Below are 15,798 nucleotides of genomic sequence, written 5' to 3'. Positions count from 1 at the left end.
ACCTGAATCGCTCTAATAAACATTCCAAATAAAAAAGAAGGGAATTTTGTTTACTTACCGTAAATTCCTTTTCTTCTAGCTCCAATTGGGAGACCCAGACAGTGGGTGTATAGCTACTGCCTCTGGAGGCCGCACAAAGAACTACACTTAAAAGTGTAAGGCCCCTCCCCTTCTGGCTATACACCCTCCCGTAGGAGTACAGATTCCTCAGTTTTAGTACCAAAGCAAGAAGGAGGAAAGCCAATAACAGTTTCAAAAACAAATTCAATCCGATAACTAGATCGGAGAACTTAAGAAACAACGTGAACAACATGTGCACCCGAAAAAACGAAACCCTAAAAACAGATAGGGCGGGTGCTGGGTCTCCCAATTGGAGCTAGAAGAAAAGGAATTTACGGTAAGTAAACAAAATTCCCTTCTTCTTTTTCGCTCCTAATTGGGAGACCCAGACAGTGGGACGTCCAAAAGCAGTCCCTGGGTGGGTAAAAAGATACCACATGAACGGGCTGTCAGACAGCCTCTTCCTACAGGTGGGCCACCGCCGCCTGAAGGACCTGTCTACCTAGGCTGGCGTCTGCCGAAGCGTAGGTATGCACTTGATAGTGTTTGGTAAACGTGTGCAGACTCGACCAGGTAGCCGCCTGGCACACTTGCTGAGCCGTAGCCTGATGCCTCAACGCCCAGGACGCACCAACGGCTCTGGTAGAATGGGCCTTCAGTCCAGATGGAATCTGAAGCCCAGCAGAACGGTATGTGTGAAGAATTGGTTCCTTGATCCACCGCGCCAGGGTGGATTTGGAAGCTTGCGATCCCTTATGCTGACCAGCGACTAGGACAAAGAGCGCATCCGAACGGCGTAGAGGCGCCGTGCGAGAAATGTAAATCCTGAGTGCTCTCACCAGGTCCAACAGATGTAAACCCTTTTCAAATTGGTGAACCGGATGCGGACACAAAGATGGCAAAGTGATATCCTGATTGAGATGAAAGGAAGAAACCACCTTGGGAGAAAACTCTGGAATTGGACGCAGTACTACCTTGTCTTGGTGAAATACCAGGAAGGGAGATTTGCAAGATAACGCCGCCAGCTCGGACACTCTTCGAAGAGACGTGACCGCTACAAGAAACACTACCTTTTGTGAAAGCCGAGAAAGGGGAACCTCTTTCAAAGGCTCGAAAGGCGGCTTTTGAAGAGCAAGGAGAACCTTGTTCAGATCCCAGGGTTCCAATGGCCGTCTGTAAGGAGGAACGATATGACAAACTCCTTGGAGAAACGTGCGTACTTTAGAAAGCTGTGCCAAGCGCTTCTGAAAGAATACGGATAACGCGGAGACTTGACCCTTAAGCGAGCTAAGGGACAAACCTTTTTCCAACCCAGACTGCAGGAAGGAAAGAAAAATTGGCAATGCAAATGGCCAGGGAGAAAACCCTTGAGCCAAGCACCACGCTAAGAATATCTTCCACGTCCTGTGATAGATCTTAGCTGAGGATGGTTTTCTAGCCTGTCTCATTGTGGCAACAACTCCCTGAGATAAACCTGAGGCCGCTAGGATCCAGGACTCAATGGCCACACAGTCAGGTTCAGGGCCGCAGAATTCAGATGGAAAAACGGCCCTTGAGACAGCAGATCTGGACGGTCTGGTAGTGCCCACGGTTGGCCTACCGTGAGATGCCACAGATCCGGGTACCACGACCTTCTTGGCCAATTTGGAGCGATGAGTATGGCTCGCTGGCAGTCGGACTTGATTTTCCGGAGAACTCTGGGTAACAATGCTAGAGGTGGGAACACATAGGGGAGTCGGAATTGCGACCAATCCTGAACCAAGGCGTCTGCCGCCAGCGCTCGGTGATCGTGAGACCGTGCCATGAAAACTGGGACCTTGTTGTTGTGCCGTGACGCCATCAGATCGACGTCCGGCGACCCCCAGCGGCAACAGATCTGTTGAAACACGTCCGGGTGAAGGGACCATTCTCCTGCGTCCATGCCCTGGCGACTGAGAAAGTCTGCTTCCCAGTTTTCCACGCCTGGGATGTGAACTGCAGATATGGTGGACGCTCTGCTTTCCACCCACGTCAAAATCCGCTGGACTTCTTGAAAAGCTTGGCGACTGCGTGTTCCCCCTTGGTGGTTGATGTACGCCACCGCCGTGGAATTGTCCGACTGAATCCGAATCTGCTTGCCTTCCAGCCATTGTTGGAAGGCTCGCAGGGCAAGATAGATTGCTCTGATTTCCAGAACATTGATCTGCAAGGTGGACTCTTCCTGAGTCCACGTCCCCTGAGCCCTGTGGTGGAGAAACACCGCTCCCCACCCTGATAGGCTCGCATCTGTCGTGACCACTGCCCAGGACGGGGGAAGGAACGACTTTCCCTGTGACAATGAGTTGGGGAGAAGCCACCAACGTAGAGAGTCCTTGGCAGTCTGAGAGAGGGAGACAGTCCTGTCGAGGGACGTCGATTTCCCATCCCATTGGCGCAGAATGTCCCATTGGAGAGGGCGCAGATGAAACTGCGCGAACGGGACTGCCTCCATTGCTGCTACCATCTTTCCTAGGAAATGCATGAGGCGCCTCAGTGAGTGCGACTGGCTCTGAAGGAGAGATTGCACTCCAGTCCGTAGCGAGCACTGCTTGTCCAGTGGAAGCCTCACTATCGCTGATAGAGTATGAAACTCCATGCCAAGATAAGTCAGAGATTGGGTCGGGGTTAGATGAGACTTTGGAAAGTTGATAATCCACCCGAAAGTCTGAAGAGTGTCTAGCGCCACCTTCAGACTGTGTTGGCATGCTTCTTGAGAGGATGCCTTTATAAGCAGGTCGTCTAGGTACGGGATGACCGAGTGACCCTGCGAGTGCAGAACAGCTACTACTGCTGCCATGACTTTGGTGAAGACCCGGGGGGCTGTTGCCAGACCGAAGGGTAACGCTACGAACTGTAGGTGTTCGTCGTGTATGACGAAACGTAGGAAACACTGATGCTCTGGTGCAATCGGCACGTGGAGATACGCATCTTTGATGTCTATTGATGCTAGAAAATCTCCCTGAGACATTGAGGCTATGACGGAGCGTAGGGATTCCATCCGGAACCTCCTGACTTTTACGTGTCTGTTGAGCAACTTCAGATCCAGGACGGGACGATACGATCCGTCCTTTTTTGGGACCACAAACAGATTGGAGTAAAAACCGTGACCCTGTTCCTGAAGAGGGACGGAGGTCACCACTCCTTCCGCCTTTAGAGCGGCCACCGCCTGCAACAGAGCATCGGCTCGGTCTGGTGGTGGAGAAGTTCTGAAGAAACGAGTTGGCGGACGAGAACCGAACTCTATCCTGTACCCGTGAGATAGAATATCTCTCACCCAACGGTCTTTGACATTTGCTAGCCAAATGTCGCCAAAGTGGGACAGCCTCCCACCGACCGCGGGTGTGGGCATCGGAGACCGCAAGTCAGGAGGACGTCGTTTTGGCAACGGTTCCTCCGGCTGGTCTTTTTGGGCGTGACTGAGACCTCCAAGAATTTGAACGTCTCTGGTCCTTTTGAGTCTTTTTTGACGAGGCGAATTGGGACCTGCCCTGTCCTCGAAAGGACCGATAACCAGACTGACCCCTCCTCTGTTGGGGCTTGTTTTGTCTGTGTTGCGGTAAGGAAGAGTCCTTACCCTTGGAGTGTTTGATGATTTCATCCAAACGCTCTCCAAACAATCGGTCACGATAAAAAGGCAAATTGGTTAAGCACTTCTTGGAATGAGAATCTGCTTTCCAATGTCTCAACCACAGAGCCCTACGCAAAACAACTGAGTTGGCTGACGCCACTGCCGTGCGGCTTGTAGCGTCAAGAACAGCATTAATCGCGTACGACGCGAATGCCGCCATTTGCGAGGTCAATGGTGCTACCTGCGGGGCAAATGCACGTGTGACTGAGTCGACTCGCGCAAGCCCGGCCGTGATAGCTTGGAGTGCCCATACGGCCGCAAAAGAAGGCGCTAATGACGCTCCAATCGCTTCATAGATGGATTTCAGCCAGAGCTCCATCTGCCTGTCAGTGGCATCTTTAAGTGCCGCTCCATCTTCAACAGCAACCAAGGATCTGGCTGCAAGCCTGGAAATTGGAGGATCCACTTTTGGACACTGGGTCCAACCCTTGACCACTTCAGAGGGAAAAGGGTAGCGTGTATCTTTAAGTCGTTTAGGAAAACGCCTTTCAGGATAAGCGTGGGGTTTCTGGATTGCGTCTCTGAAGTCAGCGTGGTCCAGAAAAGTGCTTAATGTACGCTTAGGGTATCTGAAATGGATTCTCTCGTGCTGCGAAGCTGACTCCTCTACAGGAGGAGCTGGTGGGGAAATATTCAACATCTTATTGATGTTAAATATAAGATCATTAACTATTGCGTCACCATCTGGTGTATCTAGATTGAGAGCGGTCCCAGGATCAGAATCCTGATCAGTTAAGTCCGCCTCATCACCCATAGATTCATCCCGCTGGGATCCAGACCATTGAGATGAATGTGAGGGCCCGTCATAACGAGCCCGCTTAGGCTGCCCGGGGCCATCGTCCGAGTCAGAGTCTTCACCCTGAGGTGTAGATGCCCGTCCCGGAGCTAGGAGCTGAGGGGGACCAGGGGGCAATACATGCACAGTGTCCGTGGTCTGAAGTACAGGCCTAGCTCGCAATGTGTCAAGAATCTGTGACACAGTGAGAGACATTCTGTCAGCAAAAGCTGCAAACTCAGTTCCTGTCACCTGGACAGCATTCACAGGTGGTACACCCTGGGACACGTCCAGCAGAGGTCCCGACTGTGCAAGCGCCGCAGGGGCCGAGCACTGCACACAATGGGGGTCCGTGGAGCCTGCCGGTAGAAAAGTCCCACATGCGGTGCAGGAAGCATACAATGTCTGTGCCTTGGCACCCTTGCGTTTTACGGGCGACATGCTGCTGGCTCTCTGCATGTGAGAGAGTCTATAGCCAAAGGGCGACCAGCGCTATGCAGTACAAAGTATTTGTAGAAACAAAATACTAAGAATACTACGAGCACAAGAGGGGGTGAGCCCTGAGGGCTGCTTACCGCCCGCTGAACAGCGGGTAAGAGGCTGCAGAATGCCTTGTCTGGGTCTCCCCGGCTCCCCTCTGCAGCTCAGCGTGTCAGCAAGAATGGCTGCCGGCTTCTGTGGAGAGGGGCGGTCCGTGGGAGTTCCCAAACAAAAGTGCGGGAACAGTGTCCCCTCTGTGCTGACTGTGAGGGCTGGAGTATGTAAAAACGACTCCAGCCCTCAGCGCTGATGCACTGGCCAGCGTCCCGCCCCTCTCCTGACTGGCAGGTCTGTGGGCGGGAACGAACGAAAGCAGGCCGCAAAAGCCGGGGACTCGAGTTATCAGCGCGGCCGCCGTAAAAGCGCGGGCCGCGCTGAAGTCCCCGGCGCACCGCAAGTGCCAGCCGCGCCGCTGTTCGAGCGGCCGGCGCGACCGAGTTCTAGACGTGGGCAGCGTCCCGCCCCTCTCCTGACTGGCAGGTCTGGGGGCGGGAACGAAAGGAAGCAGGCCGCAAAAGCCGGGGACTGTAGTTATCAGCGCGGCCGCCGTAAAAACGCAGGCCGCGCTGAAGTCCCCGGCGCACTACAAGTGCCAGCCGCGCCGCAGTCCCAGCGGCCGGCGCAGCCTATTCCCATAAATGTGCCTGCTTCAGCAAAGCTGAATGAGGCCATGGCACAGGCGCCGCAGCGCTGATGTCCCCCGGCGCACTACAACACCCAGCATGCTGCGGTGTGAGCGCCAGATACACGGGGACACAGAGTACCTTGAGGAAGCAGGGCCATGTCCCTGATGTACTCCGCTCCATCCAGCATCTTCTCCAGGGGCTGTAGATGGAGCACGGTCTCTGTGCCTGGAGACCGGTAAATCCCACTTCACCCAGAGCCCTGTAAAAAGGGATGGGGAAGGAATCAGCATGTGGGCTCCTGCCGCCGTACCCGCAATGGGTACCTCAACCTTACAAACACCTCCGACATAAGTGGGGTGAGAAGGGAGCATGCTGGGAGTCTGTATAGACCCTCTTTTCTTCCATCCGACATAGTCAGCAGCTGCTGCTGACTAAAAACAATGGAGCTATGCGTGCGTGTCTGACCTCCTTGCGCACAAAGCTAAAACTGAGGAATCTGTACTCCTACGGGAGGGTGTATAGCCAGAAGGGGAGGGGCCTTACACTTTTAAGTGTAGTTCTTTGTGCGGCCTCCAGAGGCAGTAGCTATACACCCACTGTCTGGGTCTCCCAATTAGGAGCGAAAAAGAAAGTCGGAAATTTACAGAAATAATCATTCTAAATTTGAGGGATAGTGACAAATTAACAAGAAAGATGAAATTAAAGGGGATTTTTCATATTCAAAGTTGATCACACGACATCAGGGACGCCGCCGGCATCACCCTGGACCGTCAGGGACGCCGCCGGCATCACCCTGGACCGTCAGGGACGCCGCCGGCATCACCCTGGACCGTCAGGGACGCCGCCGGCATCACCCTGGACCGGCAGGGACGCCGCCGGCATCACCCTGGACCGGCAGGGACGCCGCCGGCATCACCCTGGACCGTCAGGGACGCCGCCGGCATCACCCTGGACCGTCAGGGACGCCGCCGGCATCACCCTGGACCGTCAGGGACGCCGCCGGCATCACCCTGGACCGTCAGGGACGCCGCCGGCATCACCCTGGACCGTCAGGGACGCCGCCGGCATCACCCTGGACCGTCAGGGACGCCGCCGGCATCACCCTGGACCGTCAGGGACGCCGCCGGCATCACCCTGTACAGTCATGGATGCCACCGGCATCACCCTGGACCGTCAGGGACGCCGCCGGCATCACCCTGGACCGTCAGGGACGCCGCCGGCATCACTCTGGATCGTCAGGGACGCCGCCGGCATCACTCTGGACCGTCAGGGACGCCGCCGGCATCACCCTGGACCATCAGGGACGCCGCCGGCATCACCCTGGACCATCAGGTACGCCGCCGGCATCACCCTGGACCGTCAGGGATGCCGTCGGCATCATTCTGGACTGTCAGGGAGCCCGCCGGCATCAACCCACCAATACCATGATCTATTAGGGAAGATAACATTAACCATCTACTATCCTGGGCCATAAGGGCAGGTAGCATAACCATTGCATTACACTAGACTATTAGGGAAACAGGCATTAACCCTTCACCATCCTGAACCATCAGGAAGGTCGGCATTACCCCCCCATACACTGTAAGGGAAGCTAGAATTAACCCTCTACTATCCTACACCAAGAGGGAATATAGCATTACCCCTCTACTACCCTAGACCATCAGGGAAGCTTTGATTAACCCCTTCACTACCCTAAACTACAAGGCAGATGTCATTAACCCCACCACTAACATAGACCAATCGGAGAGGAGGGAAATAAACCACCCCAATATCATGGACCATTAGGGAAGCTTTGATTAACCCCTTCACTACCCTATACAACGAGGGTTACGGCATTAACCTCTCCATTACCCTAGACCATTAGGGAAGCTTGCATTAACTCCTTCATTGCTCTTGACCACTAGGTATCACATTTATTACCCCGCTCTACACCTGCTTTAGGTGGAGATGCAGAGGAGCTTTGTCTTTGGAGGCAGAATGAAGGATCTGTAAGGAATGACTCTAGGCTCTTTTATATTATATATATATATAGGATATACAGCGGTGTAATAATAAAATCTGCTGGATAACAATTTGGGTTCTTCTTTAGTTTGATTTTTCTGCCCTCTAAACTTGGCAGTGACGTATAGTCCAGCAGACCCGGCCCTCAGCCCCGTGCACATGTTACCTGTCTGCTGCGGCGCGCGGCTCGGGGATTCTTGCTGACGCAGCTCTTGCATCCTTTGTTCTTGATCGGCGAGCAGCGACGCTCTCAGGCTGCGGAGCTCCTGCTCTCTCTCGCCTCGGAGGTTATCCGTGATCAGCTCCAGATGAGCCTGGTGGATCTGGGTAAGGCTGATACGCTGCGCCTCCAGCTGCAGAGCCAGCTCAGCCTGCACAGTATATACAGGCAGGGAAAGTGAGCAAATCGCCATATCAGAGGGCCACAATGTCATCATCCTCACATAGAAACCCTACATTTATAAATATGACGGCCCTGTCCACGTGCAGTTTTAACACTGGCCACTAGAGTCAGTCTAGAGCCAGCACTTCCAATTTTCTGCAGTTATTTTCCAGCTTTGCTGTGTAGACCGGGACAGAATGAGCAAAGAAATAAATCTTTAGACCGCCCTGTTCACGTGCAGTTTTAACACTGGCCACTAGAGTCAGTTTTCTGCAATTACTTTCTAGCTTTGCTGTGTAGACTGGGACAGAATGAACAAAGAAATATGTCCTTAGACAGCCCTGTTCAGATGAAATTTCAACACTGGCAACTAGAGTCAGTCTAGATCTGACACTTCCAGTTTTCTGCAGCTCACTTTCAAGCTTTGCTGTGTAGACTGGGACAGAATGAGCAAAGAAAGATGTCCTTGGACAGCCTTGTTCAGATGCAATTTTAACACTGGCCAATAGAGTCAGTCTAGAGCCTACACTTCCAATCTACACGGCAAAGCTGGAAAATGCAGAAAACTGGAAGTGTAGGCTCTAGACTGACTCTAGTGGCCAGTGTTAAAATTGCATCTGAACAGGGATGTCTATGGAAATATTTCTTTGCTCATTCTGTCCCAGTCTACACAGCAAAGCTGGAAAGTGAGCTGCAGAAAACTGGAAGTGTCAGCTCTAGTCTGACTCTAGTGGCCTGTGTTAAAACTGCATGTGAACAGCGCCATCTAAAGATATATTTCTTTGCTCATTCTGTCCCAGTCTACACAGCAAAGCTGTAAACTAATTGCTGAAAACTGACTCTAGTGGCCAGTGTTAAAACTGCATGTGAACAGGGCAGTCTAAGGACATATTTCTTTGCTCATTCTGTCCCAGTCTACACAGCAAATCTGGAAAGTAATTGCTGAAACCTGGGACAGAATGAACAAAGAAATATGTCCTTAGACAGCCCTGTTCACATGCAGTTTTAACACTGGCCACTAGAGTCAGTTTTTTGCAATTACTTTCCAGCTTTGCTGTGTAGACTGGGACAGAATGAGTAAAGAAATATGTACTTAGACAGGAATGTTTACATGTAGTTTTAACACTGGCCACTAGAATCAGTCTAGAGCTGACACTTCCAGTTTTCTGCAGCTCACTTTCAAGCTTTGCTGTGTAGACTGGGACAGAATGAGCAAAGAAAGTGACTTAACAGCATTTTTGCACTGCTCAAAGCCTGGAAAAGGCAGTATAGTAACTAAAAACACGTAGGAGAGCAGCATAGAAAGTTTTTTTCCTGCAAACTGGATTCCACTGAGATTTCTTTGACAATTAACAAATAATCTGCTGCCTTTTCTCCCAAAAAAAAACTCATTGCATGTCCCATTAAAGAACAATTCTCCTGCATTTTATGCAGAACTCTACATTGTGCACTTCCCCTAATATCCCCCTAGAAAATCGTGAAAAAAAAAAATAAAAAATGAACCACTTGGCAGAACCATATTCCTGGCCAGTGGGGTGCCTGAAACGAGACCATAATCAGGGATGTGTGTGAGGGGATCTGGCTGCTTTTTTTTAATAGCTAAGCCATTCCCCTCCTCGCTCTATGTATGCGGGATGGCTTAGCGATTAAAGTGAGTATTCATCCAGCCTCCTCCACACACATCCCCAATCACGAGCTGGACACAAACCAGACCTAGTACCACAGCTTGTAGCTGATGACCAGGGACACCATTCGCATCCATAATTTGCTAATGTGAGCACATGTAAGGCTGCAATATCTGCAGAACAGATCTTGGTTTGGATGAACTTAATGGAGATGCAGACCTTCTGGAGATATGATCGCCGTTGGAAACCCACCGACAGTCTTTGCTGAGGACACCAAACTATGTAGGATATTTAAAACTGATCTTGATAGTACAATATTACAAAAAGATCTGGATAAGATGTCAGAATGGGCAGATACTTGGCAAATGAGATTTAATGTTGATAAATGTAAAGTAATGCTCCTAGGACGGAGTAATCCTATAGCTGCGTATACATTAAATGGAAGTAAACTCGGGACTACAGAACAGGAGAAGGACTTGGGGATTGTCATTACAAATAAGCTGAGCAGCAGCACTCAATGTCAGGCAGCAGCTGCTAAAGCAAACAAGATTCTAGGGTGTATAAAAAGAGAGATTAGATCCTGTGATCCCAACGTATTGTTACCCCTCTATAAATCACTTGTGAGGCCACATCTGGAATACGGGATCCAGTTTTGGGTGCCATATTTTAAAAATGACATTCAGAAGTTAGAGTCAGTTCAAAGGTGGGCAACTAGACTACTACAAGGAATGGAGGCCGCCCGTATGATGAGAGGTGGGGAAAAAGACGTCTCAGAGGAGATCTCATTTATATGTAAAAATATATGTGTGGTCAATATAAAGGACTGGCACATGACTTATTCCTTCCGAAGACAATACTAAGGACCAGGGGGCACTCACTGCGAGTGGAAGGAAGGCGATTCCGGCAGCTAAATAGGAAAGGGTTCTTTACAGTTAGAGCGGTCAGACTGTGGAATGCCGACCACAAGAGGTAGTAATGGCAGATACTATAACAGCTTTTATATCAGGGCTGGAGGATTTCCTCAGAACACAACATTGTTGGTTAGAAGTGACTTAGTGACCAAATGTAGAACCGGTGGAGGAAGGGGGAACTAGATGGACCGGGGGCTTTTTCAACCTATGTAACCTAATGCTACTGTAGAAATTTGAAGAACAAAAAATAAATAAATAAAAATGAACCAGCGCATTGGAATTCTTTACATGTATTTCATTACGCAGGAGCTGAAGCTGTGCATGTAAATGGCATCGGCTGAGTCACCGAAACAATTACTATCAGTACAAGAGGCACAAAGAGAGAATGCGTAAGAACCGAAAACTGCCTGCCCGGGAAGCCACACGAAGCAGCCAGCACCAGCAATCAGGGACACCTATCTACACGCAACGGAAAAAACGTGTCATGGCTTGTCATTATATTTATTATGTGTATACATTCTTTCAAATTTAAAGGGGTATTCCCATCTCCAAGATCCTATCCCAATATGTACTAGGTGTAAAAATAATAATATTTGCAAATACTTCCAATTAGAAATGTAGTATAGTTCTCGTGATATAGTCATGTCTGTCACGGGTGGTTTCTGGCCATAGAAGGTCACAGCGTTTTGGGCTTTGGGCTCTGCATATTGCTCCCTGACTTTCCATTGTCCTTGCTGTCAGTATTCATTGGTATAGGTAGCTTTCATGCTGGATTCATCTGTCTCCCTTTTGGACCCAGCAGGCGCTCACCTTCCACCCAGCTGCTGATCATCAGTATTATCTTGGTGATTATATACCCCTTCCTTTTCAGGACTGGCGCTGGTATTTTCAGTTCTTTCTAGCTCTGGTTGCAAGCAGGTGGCTTGTACACATCTGTAGTATCGTTGCTGAAAACTTTGCTGAACTTCTTCCCGAGTTATCTGTAGACTACGTGTAGTATTTTGTGCATTTTTCCCCTGTGTGTCCTCCTTTAGCGTTTAGTGGGGGTTTACAAAGAGCTTATTCCATCGGTTCCCCATTTAGGGCCCAGCACTAGGGATACCTAGGGTCGGGTATCCGGCTCGGAGCATAGGTGCAGAACCTATCTAGGGTGGTGAGGGACCCCAGAGACCAGCAGTAGTCTTGGTCAGGGGTCACCATCTTCCCTTTTCCTAGATACAGGGTTTCCCTTCCCTTTTGCTTGGTACTTCCCCGTAACTAGTGTGCCAGTCTCTTACCTCATATACAGGGCATTTCAGCTTAGGCATCCATGATTACAACCAGGAATAACTAACTGTCACTATATGAATTACCATGGATGCCAAAGCTGCAATGCCCTGCTCATGAGGTAAAAGACATGGCTATATCAGGACAACTATACTACATTTCTAATTGGAGGTAATTGCTATTATTATTACTACACCTACTACATATTGGGATAGGATGTTGGAGATGGGAATAACTCTTTAAGGAAGGCTCCTCATTGTGTTTGCAGGAGAAATGTTACGGGGGGGTGGGTGTGAAGAGTTTCACTAGAATGTCATTGGAGTGGTGTATAAGCAGCTTACCCATAGTTAGTACGCCTAACCCTTGTGTCCCTCCAACACACGTTTCGCGTCGCACAGTGTCAGCTTCCCCGCCCTGAGGAAGCTGACACTGTGCGTCGCGAAACGCGCGTTGTAGGGTTTTTTGTTTCATGTGGACACGGGGGTGAGGCGTACTAACTATGGGTAAGCTGCTGATCAATTTATGATTACAAATAAGCAAGTGTCTGAACCTGTCACTTCTGATGGCTTCATTAGACAACTTGCATTATTTAACATTACTTGGGCTCCCTAGTATTCTGTCTATATAACTCCTAGCCCCTGTCTCTCACATGCTTGTGGGTGTTCCCTTTCAAGTAGCACTTCTTACCACTGTTTCTATGAATGTTTATTATATGTGGTTTTACTGTGTTTTAAATTAAATAAAAAATAATTTTATAATTGGCTTTTAAAGCTCCTGTTTTCCTGGTTCTAATAAGGACAGATTAGTATTAATGATCATTCGTCCCAATTCAGTTTCTAATAGTCTGTTCAAAAGTTTGTTTAAGGGATATGTCCAAAATTGTTATATTCCCCATCTATAAAAAAAAAAAATAAAGTCTTAGCTTGACAACGTTGGTAAATCAGGCCGTTTACCCATCACATATGGAGAGGTGATGGCTAATCGTATCTGTTGTATCAAAACAATTATGGGACAGTATCATTACAAAATTAATCTTCGAAACAATTCTATAATTTGGGGTAGGCCACCTACCTGCTCCTGGACGACTGTATCCACTTTTCGTTGAAGCTCGTCTCTTTCTAGTCGTGTGCGTTCCACCAGCGACGTTTCAGCTTCCAGTTTACCGGTCAGCTCTTGCAACTTCTGTACAAGGGACTCTTTTTCCACTAACGCGTCTTGAACTTCTTTTTGGAGATCACCAAATTGTGGCGATCCATATAATTGGCGACTCTCAACCAGACCGACACAAGTCCCGGAACCGTCGTTCGACACAACAGTTTGGCTATTGACAGCTCTCGGGACATCCTCACTGTGTCTCGTACACGATTCATCCTCCAACTTATCACGATCTCTTTCTAAAGTCAATGATTTCACTTTTTCCTTTAACTGGTTAATTTCATTCTGCTTTAACTGCAATTCTTCTGAGAAACAGGTAAGCTTTCGCGATAATTCTTGCTTATCCCGCTGGGCAATTTCTAGCTTTTCCATTAATTCCGTTGTATCTTTCTCAACGACGTCTGCAACAAGGAGTTGATCAGATTTGGTCGATTTAGAAGACTCTTCTTTCAGCTCAGCAAGTTCATCTTTTAAGGTTTCGAACCTTAATCTATACTCTTCTTCCAGCTTTGATTTACTGTCTTCTAATTGTGCTTTTTCCTTTGCCAGGAAGGTATATTCATCTTTAAGTTCATGAAAGTTGACCTCAAAGTTCTTTTCGGCAAAAGAAAATGTGTTCTTCTGTTTTTCAATTTCTTCTTTCAGCTGAAGCTCGGAGTTCCTCAGTCGTTGATTTTCAGTTGAGAGAACATCAATCTGCTTTTTTAAGTCTAAATTAGCTATTTCGGTAAGGTCCTCGTGGTTTTCAGTGTTACGGTCTTTTGTCCTAGTCTGTAAGGCATCATTTTCATCCTTGAGGAGTCTATTTTCAGTCTCTAGAACAGCCAGTTTTTCCAGTAGAACATCTTCACCTTCCACTTGTTTCTCAAGTTCCTCGATTCTCAGGTGTAAAACTTGAACCTCTTCTTCGATACTTCCCTTCTCTTTTTCCTCTCTTCTAAGACAGGCCAACTCCTTCTGCAGTTCGTTAACCTGAATAATCATCTCTTCCAACTTTGGATCGTTGACCGATTGCGGGGAAACTTTAAGCTTTGAGATCTCCAGCATTAAGTTATTTTGTTTGGTTATCAAGCTATCTTTTTCAGACTGCATGGCAGTGATGGTTTGGGTCATTTCGTGTTGCATCTGATCGATCTGGTTTTTATGCTTGGTTTCTAAATTATCTTTCAGGTTTTCGACATTGGTATTATGTTCTCGAGTCAACTCCTCTCGTAGTTTCAAGAGTTCTTCTTCCTGACTGAATAAGAAATAAGTCCTAAGTTTCTCCAGTTCGGCTTCTTGAGACTCCGCCATCCTATCCAATACCGCATCCTTCTCCCTTTCTAACATCTCTAACTTAATTTTATAATTCGTCACCTCGGCTTCATGTTTCGATTCTAAATCTTTGGTAAATTCCTTGGCTGCAACCAGTTCTGCCTTGAGGTCGTCAACGGTGGTCAAGAAACTGTTGGCTTCGTTGAGTTTGTTTTCTTTTTCGTTAAGGCTCAGTTTGGCTTTTTGGATTTGCTCCCGGGCAAAACAGAGGTCCTGAATAAGATCCTCGATTTGCATTTGCAGGTGGGATTTCTCCGATGAAACGACCTCAAGTTTCTTGGCCAATTCTTCTTTCATTTTCATCCTCTGCTCGTCAGAGTGTAGAAGCTTGGCATTTAATTCACTAATGACAGCATTGAGTTCATCGATTCGTTCGCTTGTCAAGTTGATGGTCGTCTGGGTGGAGATGTTGTCCAGCTCTTGCTTGTGCTGGGCATGGATCCTCTCGATTTCTAACGAATGCTGCTTGACCAGCTCCTGCTTCATCTGAACAATTTGCTGCCCGTACATCTCGTCTAGCTCTGCCTGAAGCTGCTCCAGTTTTCTTTGTGTCTCCGATTCCATTCGCTGAACGAGGTCTGCCTCCGACTGACTGTCTTTATGATGCTTTTTCTGAAGGTCTTCCACGGCGCCCATTAACTGCTTGATTTCGTCTGAGGATCTCCTCTCTCTTTGTTTGGAAGTGTTTAGCTCTTCGGAGAGACTATTTATTTCCAGGCTCTTCTGGGTTAATTGTTCTCGCAGTTCATCGACAGATTTCTCCGCCGCACTGATTCTCTCTTGCAGTTCTGTACACTTGATTTCTTCATTGTGTAAGGCTGATTTCAGGCTATCGGCCGCCAAATCCTTCTCATTCAGCCTTTGTTCATAGGATGATTCAAGTTGTCTCTGCTGTTCCTTGAAGAGAAGCGTGAGATTTAGATTGCGCTGAAGACAAAACAGCAGAACTACAATCACAGTTTAGGCTTTGTTCTACGGCACGATTGTTAAGGTGGGAACACCCCCTCCTGGTATGATGGCTACGGATATGGGTCCTGGGGGTCTTTGTTCTGTACAGGTACACAATGTGCACAGATACATGGTTATTAGACCCAAATGTAACTGGGTAATATTATAACAAGTTACTGGGTGGCCAGAGAAAGCGATATTACTCATGTGTGATCCAGGAGACCTGAGAAGATTCCTCCTATGTCCAGCTCAGGACCTGTATATACACATGCAAATATTTCATTGTGTAGGCAAAAAATAAAATCTCACAATATGTGATAGTATTACCCTAATGTGTTACCTACTCCTCATCTAGAATTATGTCTAATATAGAATATCTGTTAATACAGCCATACCCATCTATATTTCCATGTCATTTATCTATATCTATATTGTTTCCATCTATACATCCATCTATTTATACATTCCTGTCTTAATAATAAATTCGTCCACATCATATCCATCTAGAACGTCATACCCATCTAGCTGTCCACGTTATATCCATCTAGC

The 15,798-nt window shown here is 48.2% G+C and overlaps 1 protein-coding gene across 1 annotated transcript in view; it reads right to left on the bottom strand.

The window, feature by feature from the left end:
* Window positions 1–15,798, bottom strand: part of AKAP9 (A-kinase anchoring protein 9) — a 357,327-nt gene that overhangs the window by 282,530 nt on the left and 58,999 nt on the right. The window contains exons 8-9 of the mRNA XM_075316166.1: window positions 12,904–15,198; window positions 7,815–8,019 (exon numbers count right to left, since the gene is read on the bottom strand). Of these exons, the coding sequence (XP_075172281.1) occupies window positions 7,815–8,019; window positions 12,904–15,198 (2,500 nt within the window). The remainder of the gene's footprint in view (window positions 1–7,814; window positions 8,020–12,903; window positions 15,199–15,798) is intronic.

Source organism: Anomaloglossus baeobatrachus, chromosome 6, assembly GCF_048569485.1.
Source record: "Anomaloglossus baeobatrachus isolate aAnoBae1 chromosome 6, aAnoBae1.hap1, whole genome shotgun sequence".
Lineage (NCBI taxonomy): Eukaryota > Metazoa > Chordata > Amphibia > Anura > Aromobatidae > Anomaloglossus > Anomaloglossus baeobatrachus.
The sequence above is the reverse complement of the archived record's forward strand: the minus strand, read 5'-3'. Positions and strand labels throughout refer to the sequence as shown.